General features: G+C 34.7%; 1 protein-coding gene across 9 annotated transcripts in view; it reads right to left on the bottom strand.

Annotated features, from left to right (window-relative positions):
* Nucleotides 1-19115, bottom strand: part of LOC106793446 (potassium/sodium hyperpolarization-activated cyclic nucleotide-gated channel 2) — a 37523-nt gene extending 18408 nt beyond the window's left edge. For 2 of the 9 annotated variants that reach the window (XM_014760380.1, XM_014760381.1), the window contains exons 1-6: nucleotides 18691-19115; nucleotides 16724-16994; nucleotides 6126-6289; nucleotides 5047-5183; nucleotides 4775-4918; nucleotides 2052-2182 (exon numbers count right to left, since the gene is read on the bottom strand). In XM_014760380.1, coding sequence (XP_014615866.1) covers nucleotides 2052-2182; nucleotides 4775-4918; nucleotides 5047-5183; nucleotides 6126-6289; nucleotides 16724-16986 — 839 coding nt within the window. In that variant the 5' untranslated portion in view covers nucleotides 16987-16994; nucleotides 18691-19115. Of the gene's footprint in view, nucleotides 1-2051; nucleotides 2183-2780; nucleotides 3070-4774; nucleotides 4919-5046; nucleotides 5184-6125; nucleotides 6290-16723; nucleotides 16995-18690 lie in introns of those variants that run through there. The other 7 variants (XM_014760374.1, XM_014760375.1, XM_014760376.1 and 4 more) reach the window with 4 other exon arrangements.
* Between the last annotated feature and the right edge of the window lie 1014 nt (nucleotides 19116-20129).

The following is a 20129-nucleotide window of genomic DNA, read 5'->3' as shown; positions in this document are numbered from 1 at the left end:
TTAGAGTAACCCGTGTCGAATACCATACGGATTGAGGGTGCCAGAATCTAAGCCATTGTTTTTCTCCTTTTGTTTGGATCTTTTTGCTATCATAGTTTTTTTTTTTCCTTTCGTCATTCATTACAGTCGTGAAAATAAAAATGCGTCTCCCATGGTATAATTATTCAAGCGATCTCATCGCGATTAGTTTTTCTCTCTCTCTCTCTTTCTCTCTTTTTTTTTTTTCTTTCTTTTCTTTTCTTTTGTTTTATTTTCCTTTCTTTTCTTTTCTTTTCTTTTCTTTTCTTTATTCCTTCCACGTAGCTCGATTATTCCTGATTATCACCGTTCTCTCTATCTTCTTTTATTTACGGATGCATATGTTGCGGTTAATATTCAACGTTTGTGTTACATAGTAAATTAGCTAGAAAGAACACAAAGTTTTCATTGGATGCTTTGCATTTTAACTAGACAATCGACCAACCCCTCGTGGCTAGCTAGAACCTGTTGCTTTTTTTTTTCATTTCAACTATGCAAATATAGTTTTGGATTTGTTTGCAAATATAACATTTTGATTTACCATACAATTTTGAATATAGAATTATATTAGTATAATGCAATCTAGATATTATTAGAAAGAATACAAAGTTATTAATTCAATTCATGATTAAAACAAATTTTGAATATACACAACACATCCAAATTTCTATTATTTTTTGTTTACTCTCTGTTTTGTTAAGATCATAATATCATCATAATATCGAGTCTTTCCGAAGCATGGTACGATCTATTACAATGTATAGAAACAAACACATGCACACGTAATTATTATCTAAAAGATCACGTGGATGCCCCTTGCAGATAAACGAAAGATCAAAATTCTGTCTATTATATATATATATATAAATAAAATTCCATTCGTTTTTTCAAATGCACATGCGCACACGTTTATTAATCGCATAATTCCACGTGAAATAATAATAATTATCTATATATTATAATTTTTCTAGAAATATAAGATAACACGGTGGTAATCAAGAAAGTTCAAAATTAGAAATTGAATTATAAATCACCGGAAGTTGAATAGTCATCGAAATTCGTCATTACTTTATAACAAAGAAGGTTTCAATTTATAATGGTCGACCTTGATTCGCCGGTATTCGTCAGGGTTTACCCCGTAATTAAACTATTATATTGTAATTCAAACTCGAACGAATGCCTAAGAAAATGAACATTTCCAAATAAAAAAAAAAAAAAAAAGAAAACAAACAAAAAGTAACTGTATTTTTTTTAAACGGAGATATCAGATCAAACGTCATATCAAAAACCGTTCTCAGGGATTTTTATAAAGGAACTAACTCTAGTCGTGTTAAACATCGACACAGTATATTTTTACACAATTCTCGATCGTCTTTAAACCACGCGCACATCCAATTCTATTATTCTTTTTTTTGCTTTTTTGTTTTACAAGCGTACCATGTGTGTATCCTTTGACACAATTCAGCGATTAAAAATGATTAGAAGAAATATGTGATTTATATTTGGATGTGTCGTAGATAAAGACGTCTAATACCGAAACTCGAAATAACAACACGGCAAAAAACTATTGATTATGCATGTAACCCCTACTACGAGGGATAGAAACCAACTGAAAAGCCAAAACACGACAATATTTAAACAATGGCAATCGTAACGTTTAAAAAAAAAGTAACAGGTGGAGAGGGCTTTGAATTATTAACGATAATAATAATAATAATAATAATAGAAACGAAACGATAATAATCAACGATAACAAAGGTTTCAATAATAACGATCTAGCAAAATATACATTACATATATACATATATGTATATACGTACACGTATATGCATACATACAATTTATACTCTCAAATATGTATATAAATATAATATATGCATAAATGTGTGTATAAATAAATATATATATGTGTATGTATGTGTATGTATGTATACATATACTATATAGATGTATATATTTATATATATATATATATATACATATATAAATATATGTATTTATACGTAGAAACATTAAGTTTGAAGTTAACGAACGCTTTAATCAAGAAAGGGCATTTGGCCTTGGTTTCGGGATTACTAGGCAGGCACACCTTGCTGGTTCGGTCTGGTTGGGGCGGTGACGCCCGACGCTCGTAGTGCCTCTCCGGCTGTTGATAAAGGGGGATCTGCAAACCCATTCGGAAACGTGTTCTCGCAATGCGCCTAGGATTAGGACGACTTGTATAATTGTTTCTCGTTATCTGGTTTCGACGTGTGTATGTGCGTGGGTGTAAGAGACAAGAGGATATTTCGAGCTTCTTTCATTTCTTTGCTTCACATTTTTTCTTTTTTTTCGATTCACAAAAATTTCATTTCTATTTTCTGATTTTCTTTTTGTCAACGCGTAAGTAAATAGTAGGTATATCAAATATATATATATATATATAATTTATATATATATATATATGTATAATATGTATACAAAGAGTGTTGTACATATGCGAATCGATGACGATAATTAATTGAGTTTCCTTTTTGATTTGTGCGATCACTTGCGAAAAAATAAAAACGTTCGAGATTTATTTCGAATGAAATAGTATCATGTTTAACGGTTTCTAGTAATATTTCTATATTTTCGATAATTTTATCTTACGATATTCTAAATAATATTGAAGGTAATAATATAACCTAACACACACACATTTTTTTTTTTTTTGTTATATCGTATAATTTTATTTCTCCTTGTTTTTTATCTCGATTTATTTGATTGATTGTAGCCAATGGTTAAGAAAAAAAAAAAAAAGAAAAAAAAAAAAGTAAAACACGTTCGTACCTAATGAGATTCGAGATAATAGGTAAACGCGGATTTATTATTATCACGTAGTGAATTATTGAGTGTCGAACAGAAGAGAAAAGAGAGGTAAAAGCAGAGGGAGGCAATAGGATATGTATCAATGCAAGCGCAATAAATAACATTTAGAATAAATAGAAAATCTGAGACTGGTCCCCGAATCGACGAAAAGCCTGATTGATTCGTTGGTCTGTTCGCTGCACGTCACGGTACACTCTTTCTCTACGGGCAGAACACAGTAAGAAAAAAACTTAAAAACTTCCATAAATATATATATAATTCTCTATTTAAAACCAACTATTTTATATGTAATTTTAAATCGATCACAACGATTTGCATCACTGTTTTTTCCTTGTCCTTTTTTTTCTTTTTTTCTTTTTTATTTTTTTTCTTTTCTATTTCCTATTGTTCCTCGATACCGCACGTGTGTTTCATTTGCGTTCGAATTGGAGATTTAAATCTTTACTGTTTTTTGTTCCTTTTTTTATTTTCATTTTTCTTTTTTTTTCATTTCTTTCTTTTTTCTTTTACTCTGGTTCACAACTTTTCGAACTGTTTGTATTTTTCCACGATTAGCGATAAAGAGTTTGGAATCTTTATCTGTTAATTGAACAATGTTTATAATAGCTCCATAGAAACAGAACATGCTCTTTTCGTTTTTGTCTGCCGATCAAATATCTACCAGGTTGGTAGAAAAACATGCCACGATTTTATTATTGTATATTAGAATTTTATGAGAATATTTCGATCGAATTTCATTTTCTATGGAAAATCAATGTTCGTTGAAGTTTAACATCGAACTTACCGACATAATTTATCTTCATTTATATTAACAGAAGTTATTTATTTTGTTTTTCAATTAAATGCAGATTATGGTCAATTCGATTTTGATAAATTAAACGAAAGACAATTATTAGTAAAATCTTATGCAAAATTTTAATTGGATACGGTAAGTTTGATATTAATTTCTCGATTGAGTTTAAAATTTTTTAAAGAGCATTGTCTAAAAGGAAAGATATGTTATTATAAAAAAAAATTATGACGTAACAGATTTGTACATGTATGAGAAATCGACATAGTCCTTCACCAACCTGACGATATCGATCTCATTAACGTAATCCTTATTCGAGCAAGGTGAATCCATTGAACTTTTGAAATATAACATTATTTATTAGATGATATATATATAGAAATATGTTTTGAAAAAATAAAAAAAAATTCTTATTCGTTGAAAGAGAATTGAAATGTACACGAGACCAACGAGTTCACCTTGCATTTATCTCTTATAATCAAGCAAATTACTCTTCTTACCTTGTCGCTCATAAATATCTGAATCGATCCAAATCGTATAAGTTCGTTTTTCGAAAGAAAACAGATCGTACAAACGAAGACAATAAATTATGAACGATAAATTTGCAATTTAAATGTATCGTGACGCGATAATCGAAGTAGGAAAAGTAAGTATTTCATTTAAAAAGAATAAAATTATCTCGCGTTGAATAATGATCGTAAAATTTACTGATTTGCTAAGCTAAATTTTAGCAAACAATTTGTTGCATTGTAGCTTGTTCATTCTGCCACGTTTCTATCTCACTATCTCTTTCTCTGTCATTTGCTTTCTTCTTTTCATTTTAATTCTCTCCTCTCTCTCTCTCTCTCTCTCTCTTTTACTCTCCCTTTTTCTACTTCCACAAACGCGATAACGATTCTTTTTAATTTTCATTTATATTAGAAGTGTTAATTACGTAAACGGAGCACGAACTTTACCTTGGATCGAATCATTTTTTCTAAATTTGTAAATGGCGACAATTTCGAGACGTTGACTTTATACAAGGGACATATTATGTGCATAATATATATATATATATAAATAAATAAAATAAGTGATCAAAAAATGATGCCATATAATAAACGATTAAACACTCACATAGACCTCTTCCCATTGCGAGACATACCGCACCAGTCTTGACAAGCGTAGTAACCTAACGAGGGATAACAGTTTTGCAAGCCTGAGAATCCTGAGAGCACGTCCAGCATGCAGGATCTGGAAGGACTCACTGAAGTCCTGAAACTAAAAAATCCCATAGATAGCGATTATCCTTTTCTCCTTGGAAATAAAATTTTGTATTGCCCGTAAAAAAAAAACAGGAAGAAAGAATAAAGAAAATTAGAAAAAAGAAAACATTTGGCTATACTTACTTGATTAAAAATGAGGAAAATATAATCTAGTGGTATGGATGAGATGAGGTCGAGAAAGAACCAAGTCCTGAGGTAGTGTTTAGCGATTAACTTGGGATCCAATATCACTTGTTCGGCGTTATCTTGCTGCATTATACCTGCGTGACAAAAATAAAGAAGGAAATCGATTCACGATACTTTTGTTTTCTCTTTCTTTTTCGCATCCTGTTTTCTTCGTCTTCCTTTTTTTGTTCTCTCTCACTCTCTCCCGCCCCCAACCCCACCCCCTTTAAATAACACTCGAGCGAAAAATAAAACGATGACATCGCGATCTCGAATTGAAAATCGTAACGGTGGTGGTGTTGGTGTTGGTGTTGGTGCCTTTTATTGCGCGTACCCAACGACCAATTTAATTAGCCTTTGAGAGTAGAATAGAATCGTCGTCGTCGTCGTCATCGTCAAGCCTGTGATCCGACGATGATAACCTCAAGGAGATACGAAAACGCAGACTCTCCGACAATAATCTGGATCAAGAATTTATAACAATTGCGAATCGACGACGACGACGACGACGACGATGGTAACGGCGTATGAACGACGCGTACAGTGCACACGGGCTTGATGTGCTCATACGTAACGTTTTCCATCGGTGTCAGGCTCGTGACCTAATTCTACCCTTGTACCCCGACTCGAACGTGGTTCAAATTAATCCCTGTGCAATAACGAAATGTCAAGTAGTTTGCTGGAGTTGGAATCAGTGACGTTCTCTCGACTTGCTAGACAATAACATCGTTGTATATTGCACTTAAGATCAACCATCCATCCACCACCCCCCATCCCTCCCTTCCTTTGCCCCTGTCTTTTTGGTGATGACCCGAGCCGCAGGTGGCGCTTAAGGTACTCCTCTCTCTCACTCTTCTTGCACTTCTCGTTCTCGATTCTTTATCGATAGATATATCGATAACATTTTTGATCACGATTCAGATCACCCACGTGTAAATTGTGAAGAGGATGAGGAGAGAGTGTTCTCGAATTTGTTCAAAGACAAATTTTCCAATTGTTCATTGGTATTATATGTATATGTTATATGTGGTACTTACCAGTTCTAAAGTTTACGACGATATCTATGAGGAATATCGTGTCGGAAAGGCAGTTGAAGGCTATCCACCTAGTGCTTAGGTCGTCATTGAAAAAACTAATGGCAACTGGCAGAATTATCAAATTAGCAACCAAAAGGAGGAGCATGCAGAGGTCCCAGTAAAATCTGAAATCAAAATTAAGTATCGTGGTGTCAGCGTTATTTCATTTCCTTTTCATTTCGCGCTTATCTTCAACGAGCTAGCCAAGTTTTTTGGATTAAGTCTGGAAGAGAAGAAGAAGAAGAAGAAGAAGATGAAGAAGAAAGTTATATAGAAAGAAGGCCGCGAATCGTGTTGAGTAAAAAAGAAAAGAATATCTTTCGGTCTTACTTCCTCTCTTCTCCTTCTCTAGTGATAAAAGCCAATTTCTGAAAGTTCAGCTTTAATCAGTTCGATTCTGGTTCTACCGACAGCATTGGCCCACTTTTCCAACTAATAACGTTGCTACATCGGCATCGATATGAGTAGGTATATGTATGTACTCGTGCTTGTTAGAATTTCGATACACATATACCATACATTGCTGCTACTCGCATGTAATATTCACAAATGAACAATGTTTTTCGGTTATAATGTGTCATCCGAAACCTACGGAGAGTAAGTGAACAACTATTTGCCTATTTATTACAATTTTAATATTAAAGGCCCTGTATATATGTATTTATATAGGTAATGATTTAATAATTACATTTAAAATCCAGAAAGAGATAGGGTAGTAATAGTAGTAGTAGAAGGAGGAGTGGGAGGAGGAGGAGGGTGGTGCCTTTATGAAACACATCGGGAGGGGTTAAGGCGAGAGTTCGTTGAAGGCTTTCGTGCACTTGGGGAGTACTCGAAACTTTAAGAGCTCCGTCAACTCGCTGAAGCCGACACTCGTGAAATGAAGAGTGCGTGAGTTGATGCGTACAACAGTGCTGGTGCTCTACACGTGCCCCCGACACCTTGTTTTCCTTCGCGAAATAATAATAAAATATATATTTTTGTTCATACATATTCATATGCATATTAATTAACATTTTTTCTCTCTCTCTCTCTTCTTTTTCACTCTATTTTAATAAGTAACCACGTACGTTGAAGAGAATCCATAAAGAAAATGATACAAAACGTGGAGAAAAAGAAAGAAAAGAAAAAAATAACAGGTGAAGAATAGAAGGAAAATAATTCTAATCGTATTCGAATGCGAACACACACGCTCGTTTTCATATCGTCGTATAAACTGACCTAAAAGCCTGAAAAGATTACGGCTTAACAGTAGAACGATACCCTACCTTACTTGAAATTTATGAGCCTTCTCTAACGAGCACGCTTTCCTGGATGCTGTGACTACGACCCTTCCGGGAATTTCTCACAATTTATCAGCTTCAAAGCCTTCACAAATATGTTTCTTCTTTTTTCTTTTTTTTTTTTTTCGTACCGTGTCATCTTTACTTTCGTTTTTCTACCCTATGAGAAGCGCTCGCCTCTTATTTTTATTCTCTCATTAAGCCTAGCGCATCATAACTTCGATGCAATAAAATAAAAACGAAAAAAGAAGAAGAAGAAAAAAAAAACCACCCCCCATCGTCACTTTAATATCGTATTTTACTTTGCCCCATTATAAGCCATAAATTTGTCCAAATGTTATATAAATCTTATCGACATTGAATAGAAAGAAAAAAGTTGATGAATTTTTTATAATGCACTTTACCGAATGAGAATTCATACGCCCACTTAGAGATAGATATATCTACATAGATTACGGTATATCCTGATAGTATATGTGTACAACGGAAAGCAGATTATTTTAAGGAATGCATCTTCTATTCTCGAAGGTCTTTTAAAGGGATATGACGAACGCTAAATTTTACTCATGTTCCTTTCATTATTAAAACGTGGATTAAAGTGAAAGGAACCATAAGTTCAATTTACGATCCTAACGCTTTTGTATCTGTTACAATAATGTTCTCGAGAGAAACCAAAGAGAAGATAGTTTTCGTTTTAACGACTATCAAGCTTATATACTATTCATGTATGTGTATGTAAATGCACGCACGAAGACAAAGAAAGATTCACAGGTATAAATTCGTAGATAAATTTATTCGTATGTCGTTATATACACACATATGTCATTACATCGATTAGCGCAAGGATCATCATGAAACAGTAGCCAGCGTACACTCGACTACATACACGTGTACGTACTCGAACAATACGCGGGGTCGTCTATTGTCTGACAGAGGATGCTGACATAACTAGAACCACGATCATTAATTTTATAGACTCAACACGCGTGCTCGCTAGACTCTCTTTTTCTGCTAAAATTCATCCTATGCGGTGGTAAACCACCGAAATGTTTCCTATTACCTTTACTTTTTAACATTTTTCTAAGATTACTCTCGACTACGCTAACTTATTTTTTTTCTTTTTTTTTTTAATAAAATACAGTGAATAAAAATATATATATATATATATCTTTAATATGAGTAAGATATTTGTATGAGAAGAATCATCTGCAGTATCTTTGCGTGTCGCGCGTGTCCTGTTAGACTATTCTATTATCGGATTATAAGGGTAATCCGATTAAAATGTGGAAAAGACATTTAATCGGATATAATAGTAGGTATACATTATACTATTGAGAGAAAATATAAGATAGAAAAAGGCGCTAAATAATAAAAGAAGAAGAATAATAATAATAAGAAGAGAAGAAAATCGCGTTTTATCTATCTATAATATTTGACATGACGGCGTTGTTGAAACGGTGTCGCGGTTGGCCTAGTATCAGCTGTAAGAATGATCTCAGAATAATCATCTGATTAAGCCAGAGGCTAGTGTGTCAGTGAGGACACGTTGTTGAATTGGTGTACGTGTTCCTCGTTCAAGTACTAAAGAGTTGTGTGTAAATACACACTTATTGTAACATCTTCGATACTTCCCCTTGTCGGATATGATACTTTGGTAAGTTAGTATATATTTTATGAATCAAACTCGATTCAATTCTACCAAGAAATAATCAAACTTCTTTATACTTCAAGAAAATAAATACGATAAACTTTAGAACTTGCAAAACATATTGCGAATAATATAATACAATTTTCAAAAGTATTTATGTATATAAGATACGATATGTTTTATACGTTTTTCGCATAAATGTATACATGTATTACGCGTGCATCATGTACTTGCATATTCCCTAAGGTCAATTAAGATATCTCCGAGTTATTCTACAATATCCGACAATGGTGCTCAGCCATATTAGGTACTTCTAACAATGTTAACCAAATGTTAGTTTGTTTTAATTACTTACACGTGTTCTCCATTTGTCTATTTGATATTAATCTAATTCGAAATAATCTGAATAGATATTGATTAATTAAAAAAAAATATCAATTGCGTCTAATGAATATAATAGACGTTCGGAAAGTGGAAATGAGGGATAGAAAGAGAGAGAGAGAGAGAGAGAGAGAGAGAGAGAAAAGAAGAGAACATCGAAATGACTTTTCTCTCTTTATCAATTATTTCCTCTAATAGAAGCGTACCGTTCCACTCTTCTCTCGTGGTTTTGCCATAACGAAAACCTGGAAGTGAATTTAACGAGGTACAATAACGAGCCATTTCGATCGACTTCTCGTTAGACCTTACGAGCAAACGTAGAGAATCCTATCTCTTTTTCATTTCTTTTCTAGTTTGATTTTTTGTTTGCGTTACGTGAAAATAATCGTCCTTTTTTTTTTTTTTTTATTGTTTCCTCGTCGTATCCTTTCAGCTATATGACGTTCTATAGGAAACTGACTACTGGTTTGTTGGTTGGCAAGTTAACTCATTCCCATTCGTAAAATTTCTTATTTTATTGAAAGAAAATAATGAAAGTTAAGTTTTAACGATAGAGAAAAATAGTTTGATCGTTCGTTGTCGACGTTTTTCCCGATCGAGAACTTTGCATCCAATCAGAGCGATCACGTGAACGGTTATTACATAAGAGGACTAAACGGGCTCTGCGCACGGGTTCGCGCAGCAGTAGGAAACCATAGTTTAAATTTGCAAACTACCTAATGATAGGGCAGACCCGAACAAGGCCTCTGCAATTTTCAACTGGTAGTGCTCGATTCTTTAAATGACATCCAAGATTCGTCCAAATATAATGACCATAGCTATAATACTTTTTTCTATCATCGATCATAAATATTATCCTTTTAATTCGCGTTGTCTTGGTCGTCGTTCCGATATTTTATGCGAAAGAAATTGGCATTATACGAAGATGAATTATAATTTTTCTTTTTTTTTTTTTTTTATATATTTATCGAATCGTAATTAAATAGTAATAATTTTGACAAGCTTAATGCGTTGTTTAACGATAAATATACGTGTTATATAAAACGCGGCAATTGCGTATACGTTTATTTTATTTCCTCCAACTAATTTATTCAGTCCGGAGGTATTGCCTTACAAACAGGAGAGATTCCAACTATTTAAAACGGAATAATCCACATTGGAGAATATTATACGGATAGAGACTTAAGTGGATTCAATTCTACGATGCTATTTAATACAGCTTCAAAAGTTTCATGCGTCAGACGCCTTTAAATACAACATGTCCGTAACAGTAGAACGGAAGACGTTAACGACAGAAAAATTAACGTGACTGCGATGTCAATATTGAATATATACACATACACTGGCTATCGCTGACTATTTTAATAGTATGCCTTTTGAAAAAAAAAAAAAAGATAAGATTTATTATCATACATGTCAACGGGATTATTCTTCAAAAAAAAGAAAAAAAAAACAAAAGATAAATCGAAAAATGCGAAAGATGTATAAATAAAGCATTAGATAAAATAATTCATAAACAAAAAAGATAAACGATGGAAAAGGGATATGATCGTTGTAGATTACAAAACGATCCCTTGTTGAATAATAGAAAGAGTCAGAGGAATATTTTAGCATAAACGTCAAGTTGATGCGATAGGATAGAGAAAATAGGAATGGGTTGGAAAGTATAGGATAGGATAAGAGGAATGAGAAAAGACTTCAAGGTGGGATCTTTATTCACGGTAACCGTATATATATATAGTGTTGTTGACACACGCCGCTTAATGTAGTTCAATCGAGTAAAACCGCAAACCTAAAGCGATACGATCGATCCCCGAGTAAGTTTCCGAGCTTGTTTCTCTCATCTGTTAGAGTTGCTAGTAAAACGCATTGTTTCTGCTTCTGCGCTTGCTTTCCTCCACCTCCTCCACCTCGTCCTCCTGCTCGCACTCGAACAAACACACAATTTGTGAGCGAGGCACATTGTCGTTGGCCGCGCTTTTGCATAATGATTCACGGCTAAATGTTGTTTCGATAAATAACACGTCGATGAACATCGATGAACACACTATCGTATGTTGTGAACCACCCAACGACACCGAATTTTTTCTTAGCTCGTTGTTTAGTGTTTTTCACTGTTAAACCGAGAACGTACGAATTAATGATCGAATAACATCATTGTTTATTGAATTTTCTGATATCAATTTGACAAATATGTATTGTCGGATAAATAAATTAATGTCAAAGTTAAAACATTTAAACTTGTACCTTTATCGTTAAATCACGCGACACGATCGTTTACGATCTCGCAAATACAATGTGGACTTATGTACTCTGGATATTACGAATATAAGCATGAATCTTGTTCAAAGATAAAAGCAAATAAAATATTCGTGTAAGTGAGTACGAAAAAGAGATGAAGAGAGAGAGAGAGGTGCGGCTACTTTCTAAACTGGTCTTGATCGGAATCACGCGTATGGAGGTTGTATTCTCATTCGTGACCGTGACTTCCTCAATATGCAAGGTCGACCTCAACGAAATAACCTTCAGGAAATAAGTTTTCCTTTTGATTCCGAAAAAGGAGGAATCTCTCTTCCGATTTGAATGATTTGTCTTGAGTTTCTAATCTAGAGAGTAAGAAAAAAATATATATAGATAGGAGTTGCCTATAAACTTTGTACATTCCGGTATTATATATTTACCTGTATATTTATAATACAACGGTGAATAAATTGTAACACCCAAAGGTACTCCATATGGCTCCCGAGACAATATATTGACTTTTATAACTATTTTTCCAAAAACTTTTTTTATTACTAACATAAAGTAGAATTATAACATAGAAATATTAATATGTAGTAAAACAATTTTCTTAATTAACGTCTGCCGAATACAATGTAACCAAATTCATTCCAAGTTACCGTATATATTTTACTTTTATAAATGAAATCATTAACATTAGATTAACTTTAACTCAAGTTTTCAGTGTTGTATTTTTGTACATTATTTATAAGTATAATATAAAAATAAGATTTTCTATGTCTCTAGAGCATTCAATAATGTATTTAGCTCGTATATTAGTATTATTGGAAAAGTTTCTTCATCCCTGACATAATACTTGAGAAATTTTATTACTGATATATAGCAAAACGAAACAGATTCTTCCTTTCTCCATCTCTCTCTCTCTTTCTCAGAATCTTTCATTACCAATGCATGTAAATGTAACCCGCGTTGAGTGGACGAGGAGCAAGTATCGAAGGAGTTCTCGTATTGGTGACTTGGCAATGTCTACGTTTGATCTCACTAGGCCATGGCCACCCGGTACAACACGAGGAGAACCACCAGAGACGAAAATATTTTATTAGTTCGAAATGAACGAGCATCCTGCTGCCCTTTTCCATTTTCTCTAACGACACCAAAGTAGTTGGTATACGTAGGATACGTTGAAACAAACATTTAATCATTTCCGGTTTCGTTCTTTCCTTCCGTTTTCTCTTCCACCCCCGTTGCTTACGCATGTTTTCTATCATTAGATTCGTGAAGTAAACTTAAATCGTTTTATTTTTATCACATCATCTCATTCCTCTCGTTTTATCTTATTACCCGCGTAGTTCCCTTTAAAACAAAAAGGTTTGCGCTCTCACGTGCATAATACTTTCCATATTTCAAACTAAGAAGGGGGAGAGAATAATTAAAAATTCTAAAGGTACCTTTACCGTCACCGTCAATTACAGGGTTAACCTAGGTTAGTACTTCTTTTCTCCAAAAGTTTGCTTTCTTTTCTATTGTAAAAAAAAAAAAACTGAAAAAAAAAAACGAAAAGAACGCTCGCGCTATTTATATTTTTTGTTTTTTATTTTTACGATTATTACGACGACAACAACAACAACAAAAAATCAAGAATAGAAAGGAAAGGAAGAAAAATGCATGCGTGTGGTAAAAATGAAGAAGGAAAGATTTTATACAAAAAGGTGGTCTACGGGATGGGGGGGGGGAAGGGTAGTATTCTTTACGAATTCTAAGCTTTCATAAATCTAGCCTTGATTCAACGGCATGAATCGTCGTAGGATGTTCGAGTAGTCGTGTAATAAATGATGCATGAAGAAAAGGAACGATACGGGATGTAGGAAGAAGGCTCATTTCGAGTAGCATCGATACTTTGAAGAAAAAGATTGAACAACCGAAAGGAGGCTTCTTGAGGGTCTAAGAAGAACGAGAGAATGAAATATTTCCATAGAACATCTTAGCCCTGTATATCTAAGTACCCGTATAAAGTATAATACATATATATATATATATATATTACAATACCCGCTATATAGATAGATACGATATATATATTATATTCATTGAATCAATATTCTTCCTATCTTTTTTCTAACACATTGTCAAGATATTAAGTTGACCGTTATTGAAGTACTTACTTGCTTAGGTAAAAAAGACTAACGTAAGAGGAAGTTGAAAGAAACGAACGAAATAAAGGAGGGAGAGGGAGGGAGAGGGAGAGGGAGAGAGGGAAAGAGGAGGTCACATTTGCTTCCCCGAAGGTGACGTATACGTTGAGAGGAACGTAGGTCAATTCGTTTCTTCCGGAGACAGAGTCGATTGTTCCATTGACACGATACTATTTTTTCTAATGGTTCCAAGTCGCGAAAAATTAGTTTGGCTCTCGTTGTAATCCCCTTGAATTCTTTTCTTCCTATTATCGGTTTCGTTTTTTCTTTTTTTTTTTTTTTGTCAGTTCTGCCTTTTTACAATACACGGTTGATAGTGTAATTAACTCAAACAAACGTGTCGACGTATGTATTATAGTATGAACATACAAATTGCGGATGACACCGCGCAAATAGACACGTTAGAATGAAACACCGAAAGAAAAAGTAGGAAGATGAATTTAACCGAGGACGGGGGCGCAATTAAGATGACTTAATTAATTAATTCGTCTCTATTCTTGCGTTAATTCTTAGCGACCCTGACCCCACGCCTACTACGACCAAGAAGAGGACGCTTGTACGTATTTTTTCTTTTTTTTCTTCTTCTTTTACATCTTCACACTTGCCCCCTTTTTTTATTCCTTCGTCTTTTACTTTTTTTCTTCTTCCTTTTCGTCTCGCACCTCATTCGTCCTTCCGCCTTTTCTCTCTCTCTCTGTCGTTCCTTTTCAATTTTATGTTTTTACCTATCGTGAAATATCTGCCCTCTCTCTTTCTTTCTTTCTTTCTGTCTATCCATCTTTGAATCTTTTTAAGTAAGGATAAAATGACGTGGTTTTATTTGGCTTTGATAAAAAGTAAACCAAAGGAAAGATTTGTGCGGTGTCGCGTTAATGAATACAACACGATACGTTTAATCGTCGACTGCGTGTTATAACGACTCGATCAATTATTCTCAAGTAGCGTAGATCGAGAGTAGAACGTATTTATGGTATTGTATGTATGTGTAGTAGATATACAGATAGCAAAGCATCGTGCACAATATGTGTGTCTTTTAGAAGATCATCGATTACAAGAAATCTGTATCTGAAATCAGGCAGATGTTTTTTCAGTTTAAAGATTAATATAATCAACTAAAAATCTCGTCAGATATCAAATTTATCTAGGGTATATATATGATTTTAGTAAATTTTTCGCGATAAATCGAGGCACACGAAACTACCGGCAACTATTTTCAGTTGGATGCATTAAACAACTGACATCTGGTCTTCTTAGAGATCAAGGGTCACTTTTATAATATGTCGAATCGCTTGGCACTAATATATCTTTTGCTTCCTGGTAGGATAAAAATAGTTATCAACACATCTATAAGAATTTCCACAAAAACACCCACGTAACGTGTTGGTTATTTTATATTTCCCAAGTGCTTATATTTTGATCTACAACCGCGAGGATAGGAGAATCCTACATTTTCGCGATAGATATTCGGTGAAAATCATAAATATCATACACGAATTCCTTTAATACTCTTTCACGTTAATAGCAAATAACGTAAATTCTTAAATTATTTTCCCTCTATCGTTAACAAAATTTTATTACACCAAGTATCTAAACGTGAATAGGTTAAACGTCACGACGGCAAAACAAAATTCTCGTTCGCAGATGTGCTTATAATATCATAAAGAGTTTCGTTAGTTCTGACTACGGAAATATACGAGTATCATCAACCCATTCGAATAATAAAAGTTTCAGTTTCATCTGTTATGAGGCCATAGGAAAAGCCTCCTCCTCCTCCTCTTCCTCCTTCTATTCTCAAGCAAGAGTACACCTTGATGTTCGATACCGTAGATACTCGCGTACTTAGGCAAGTATGAGGCTGGGATCGTTCGCACTGTCGGTAATTAGCCAAGATTCCGAATGGAAACGCTGAGCAATTTCAACCAATTAGAAGGACAAACGTGCATCGGCCCAGGTTTATACTGTTTCATGCATTATGGAATGGCATTGCATCGGCCGACACGAAGCTAATTCCGGTCGTTTGATAATACGAGCAGTGCTTTCCCAAAGAACGATACGAATTCGAGCATACACTCCGAAATGTCTCTAATAAATAATACCAGCTTTCTATCTATGCATGTATGCGTTTATCCGTGTAAATACCTGTGTTAGGAAAAGGGACTATTCTCATAGAGAGGATCGTTGCTTACTATTACTGGTTTTCAAGGGAATAAAATTTCTCTTCATCTTTCTACCTGAACTAAATTTAGTTTCCCCAATGGAAACTAGAAACCGGAATTTTTCATCGACAAGAATGCATGATGCATAACAGCTAGACGAATTCAACTTTCGAACAAATAAATATAGAAATTTAGTGTGATCAAAGTTAAAACTTTAATTGACTTGTCCTGCGTATTCGTAAATTAAATTGATTATAAAGCACACGTCAGAGGAACAATTTCAAAAGGATTCTACATATTACGCGCGTTTCCATTGTGCAATTTCGTACTTACATACCTACGTATTAAAAAGTCATCGACGTATTATGCAACATGAAAACGATTGGAAAGAAAGAAAAAAAAAGCAGAGGATTACAAGGATGAGAAATCTATTTACGAATAAGATTTTGCTTCGTCAATGATATTTCGCATTTAAACATGAAAGTATCCGGGATTACGTTAATCGATTCTATGCTTTTTTTTTTCAAGGATTCTCGAAGAAGAAGAAGAAGAAGATGATATATACATTTATACATATATAAATATCTGTCGAAAATGTGATGAAAAATTGTTATATGTATAAAATCGATCGATAGTTAAATAAAATAATAGGTCTCACCGGAAACTGGAGCAAGGATGGATGACCCAGTGACCCGCCGCCTTTTGCCTGATCCTTTCCTTCATAAGTGCCTTCTTGCTGCCGAAGAGTTTCATCGCAAGCTTGTTGTCCGTCGGCTGAAAGAGAGCTTGAAGTTGATTCTTAAGGAAGCTCTGTTTAACCTCCTGGCCCGGGAGGCCCGGGCCCGGTTCCTCTTTCGGCGTCCCATAGAGGGACACATCGTCCACTCCGAAATGGACTTTTCCGCTCCCTTTGTAATTCATTTCGTTGCCTGCGAACCAATGAACAAACAAAAATATAATAAATAGATTTTTCTTCAAAAAAAAATGAAATATATTTTCTAGAAATAATTAACCAACTTACAAGGAGAAATTAATGTATCATTTTCGCGCGAAATAAATTTGAATTCGTAGGACTTGCTTTTACCGTTATATAATAACGGGGCCCTTTGTCCCTCTAAAACGAAACGCGGATTATCGACGAAATTTGAAGAATCTTCCATCATCTTTTATCTCTCTCTCTCTTTCTTTCTCTTTGTGTTCTTGCTATTTAAACGTACGCGTGTCGAACGAGAAGACTCGAGTAAACTGAGAATCGAAGACGTACCGAAACTCGACTGAGGAAGGCAAAGGGGACGGTAACGAACAAGAGGAGGAACGTGGCAAACGAGAAAACGAGAGAAAGAGAGAAAAAAGAAAGAGGGAGAGAGAGTGAGAGAAAGAGAGAGAGAGAGAGAGAAGCATAATCGCTGACCGGTTTCTATCGGGAACTATGCTCTCTCGCCTTCTACTTATTTATTTTGCACGTCAACAAACTCTCATGCAAATCTTAAGTTAGGGATATATTATGTCTTTTTCTTCTCCCTTGCGTGATATTCGTGATCGAAGAAAATGTTCACGATCGGATATACATAGATTAGTTCGCGTGACGTAGCGATGATCTTCGTTTGACGACGAATGTCCGACACCGAATGAAAGAATAATATACTCATATGTATACTTATATTTTACGTATGTAGCTCGAAACATATATTACACGTATATTTTATGTAGTATACTTTAATATACGTATGTATAATAAATGTATGTGTATGTTCCGGAACCGGCTTCAAACGTGGTGTGGCATCGTTCGCATGCAATCGTATCCTCATTCCATTTGGAACTTTTATCGTTATGCTACGGTGCTCCTCCCCCTCTTTTTCTCTCATGAGATACTTTGGAAACGATTCGTTAACTTTGCATTTAAATATGTATATGTATATATATGTATACCATAATTCTTGTTGAAGAAACGTAAGATAAATTTTCAATATATTTATTTAACGGATATAAATTATCCAATTGGCTTTTTTTTTTTTTACTGTCAACATATCTTCTTTAATATCATTCTGATCGAACAATTATTCACGGATTTGCGTATTAATCATACTTCGATTTATGTAAATAAGATAAATATATTACTTCTACGTTCGTCGTTTCGAGCATTGCGGAATCGAAGTTATGGAAATAGGAAAAGAGGAGAGAGAGAAAGAGAGAGAGAGAGAGAGAAAGAGGAAAATAATAAGGAAAATTTTAATATGCTCTTCTAATCATTTTACGATTTCATTAGGCGATATATATTACGATACGAAGAGCAATACAATAATAATATATACAATATCAATAAATATTCAACTGCGCCGATAGGTTCTTTATATTTTACGAGTTGATAATAGGCTCATTATGCACGTTTGCCGAACGACCGATTTAAACTTTCATGCTTGCTCGAGCACGTCGATAATAGATATATACCTACTCTACTATACTTCACTCTATTCTGCTCTGCTCTACCCTAATACGGTATGAATAATACTCATACAAGGATTGAACAAACAAAAATGAAAAAAAAAAAGAAAAAAAACCGTGAAAACATATTATAAAAATTATTATAATGGAATAATTTAATAATAATAAAAAACTATGAATCACCTGTATCAGCTAAGAAATCGGTGATGAGCAGCGCCTCGTCGTCTAAAGCGGTGACGAGACTATCTGTACAAGTGTTGGTATTCTCGATGCTAATTTTAATGCTGTCATCTTTGTTGAGTCTTGGATGATTGTTTGCGGCGGGGTTGTTACCGGCGTGGCAGTTGTTGTTGTTATTGTGGTTGTTGTTGTTGTTGTTGTTGTTATTATTATTATTGTTGTTGTTGTTGTTGTTGTTATTATTATTATTATTGTTGTTGTTGTTGGCGCTTTGGCATCCGAGATGGTGATGAGGCGAACGTACAGATTCTGTGCTGCTGGTGTGTAAACTGATCCCGGTGGTAGCTCTTCCATTTACCAATCGTAGACTCGGTGCACGTCGACCACCGACACTTCCACCGCCACCACCACCACCTCCTCCTCCTCCTCCTCCGCCTCCTCCTCCTCCTCCTCCACCTCCTCCTCCTCCTCCTCCTCCTTTCTCCTTTTCTCCACGGTTACTACGACCAGAGAAGGCCAGCGTGANTCCTCCGCCTCCTCCTCCTCCTCCTCCACCACCACCTCCTCCACCCCCTCCGCCACCACCGGTAGTGCTACTCACAGAACGGCCACCGACTCCACCCCCACCACCGCCACCACCTTCGCCCTCCCTGTAACGCATAATCAATGACCATGTAAATAATTAATCGATTCTAGTCTAATTACTCAACCGGGAAGAACATCGGTAAAGGAAAAATATCTTTTAAATATTAATTAATCGTTGAAGTTATAACGACGCATACTTTATAAACGATCAGTAAATATTTCCACGATCTTATTGAGAATGATATTTTTTAACGACGACCAAAACGTACAAATAATTGTTTTCTTTTTTATTTTTTCTGTGCCCCCCACCCCACACACAGCAAATATGCTCGTTCATTAAATCAACTTGACCTAGTGTAATTGTCAAATTTTCCAAGTACCTTTTGTGCTTCCGCTTTTCTTTTATTGTGTATTTTTGTTTTTCCCTATATATATATATATATACGTTTTCCAGTACTCTTTACATTTCCTACACGACCTACGCATTTGCATAATGATAATACATCCGTATGAATGAGACACTGCCCCTCTCTTCGTAGCACGTTAGATATTTCTTTAGATTCGTTTGACACGAACGAGAGACAGTTTTGATAGAAAAGGATAGAAGGAAAGAAGAAAGAAAAGAAAAGAAAAATGTAAAGAAAAATGAAAAGGGGAGAAAAATACGCAACAACAAGAAAAACGGGGATGGAAAAGAAGAATGAAAAAGAAGATGTTAAAAGAAAAAGAGAAAAAGACAAAAAAGTAGGAGATACGTGTGTATGTGTGTGTGTGTGTGTGTCTATGTGAGAGAGAGAAAAAGAAATAGAAAATTGGTGGCAGCTTCTTCGGAAACACTCTGCCACTTCATGACGTGC

This window comes from Polistes canadensis, unplaced genomic scaffold, assembly GCF_001313835.1.
Source record: "Polistes canadensis isolate GaletaPanama2010 unplaced genomic scaffold, ASM131383v1 scaffold_14, whole genome shotgun sequence".
NCBI lineage: Eukaryota > Metazoa > Arthropoda > Insecta > Hymenoptera > Vespidae > Polistes > Polistes canadensis.
The sequence above is the reverse complement of the archived record's forward strand: the minus strand, read 5'-3'. Positions and strand labels throughout refer to the sequence as shown.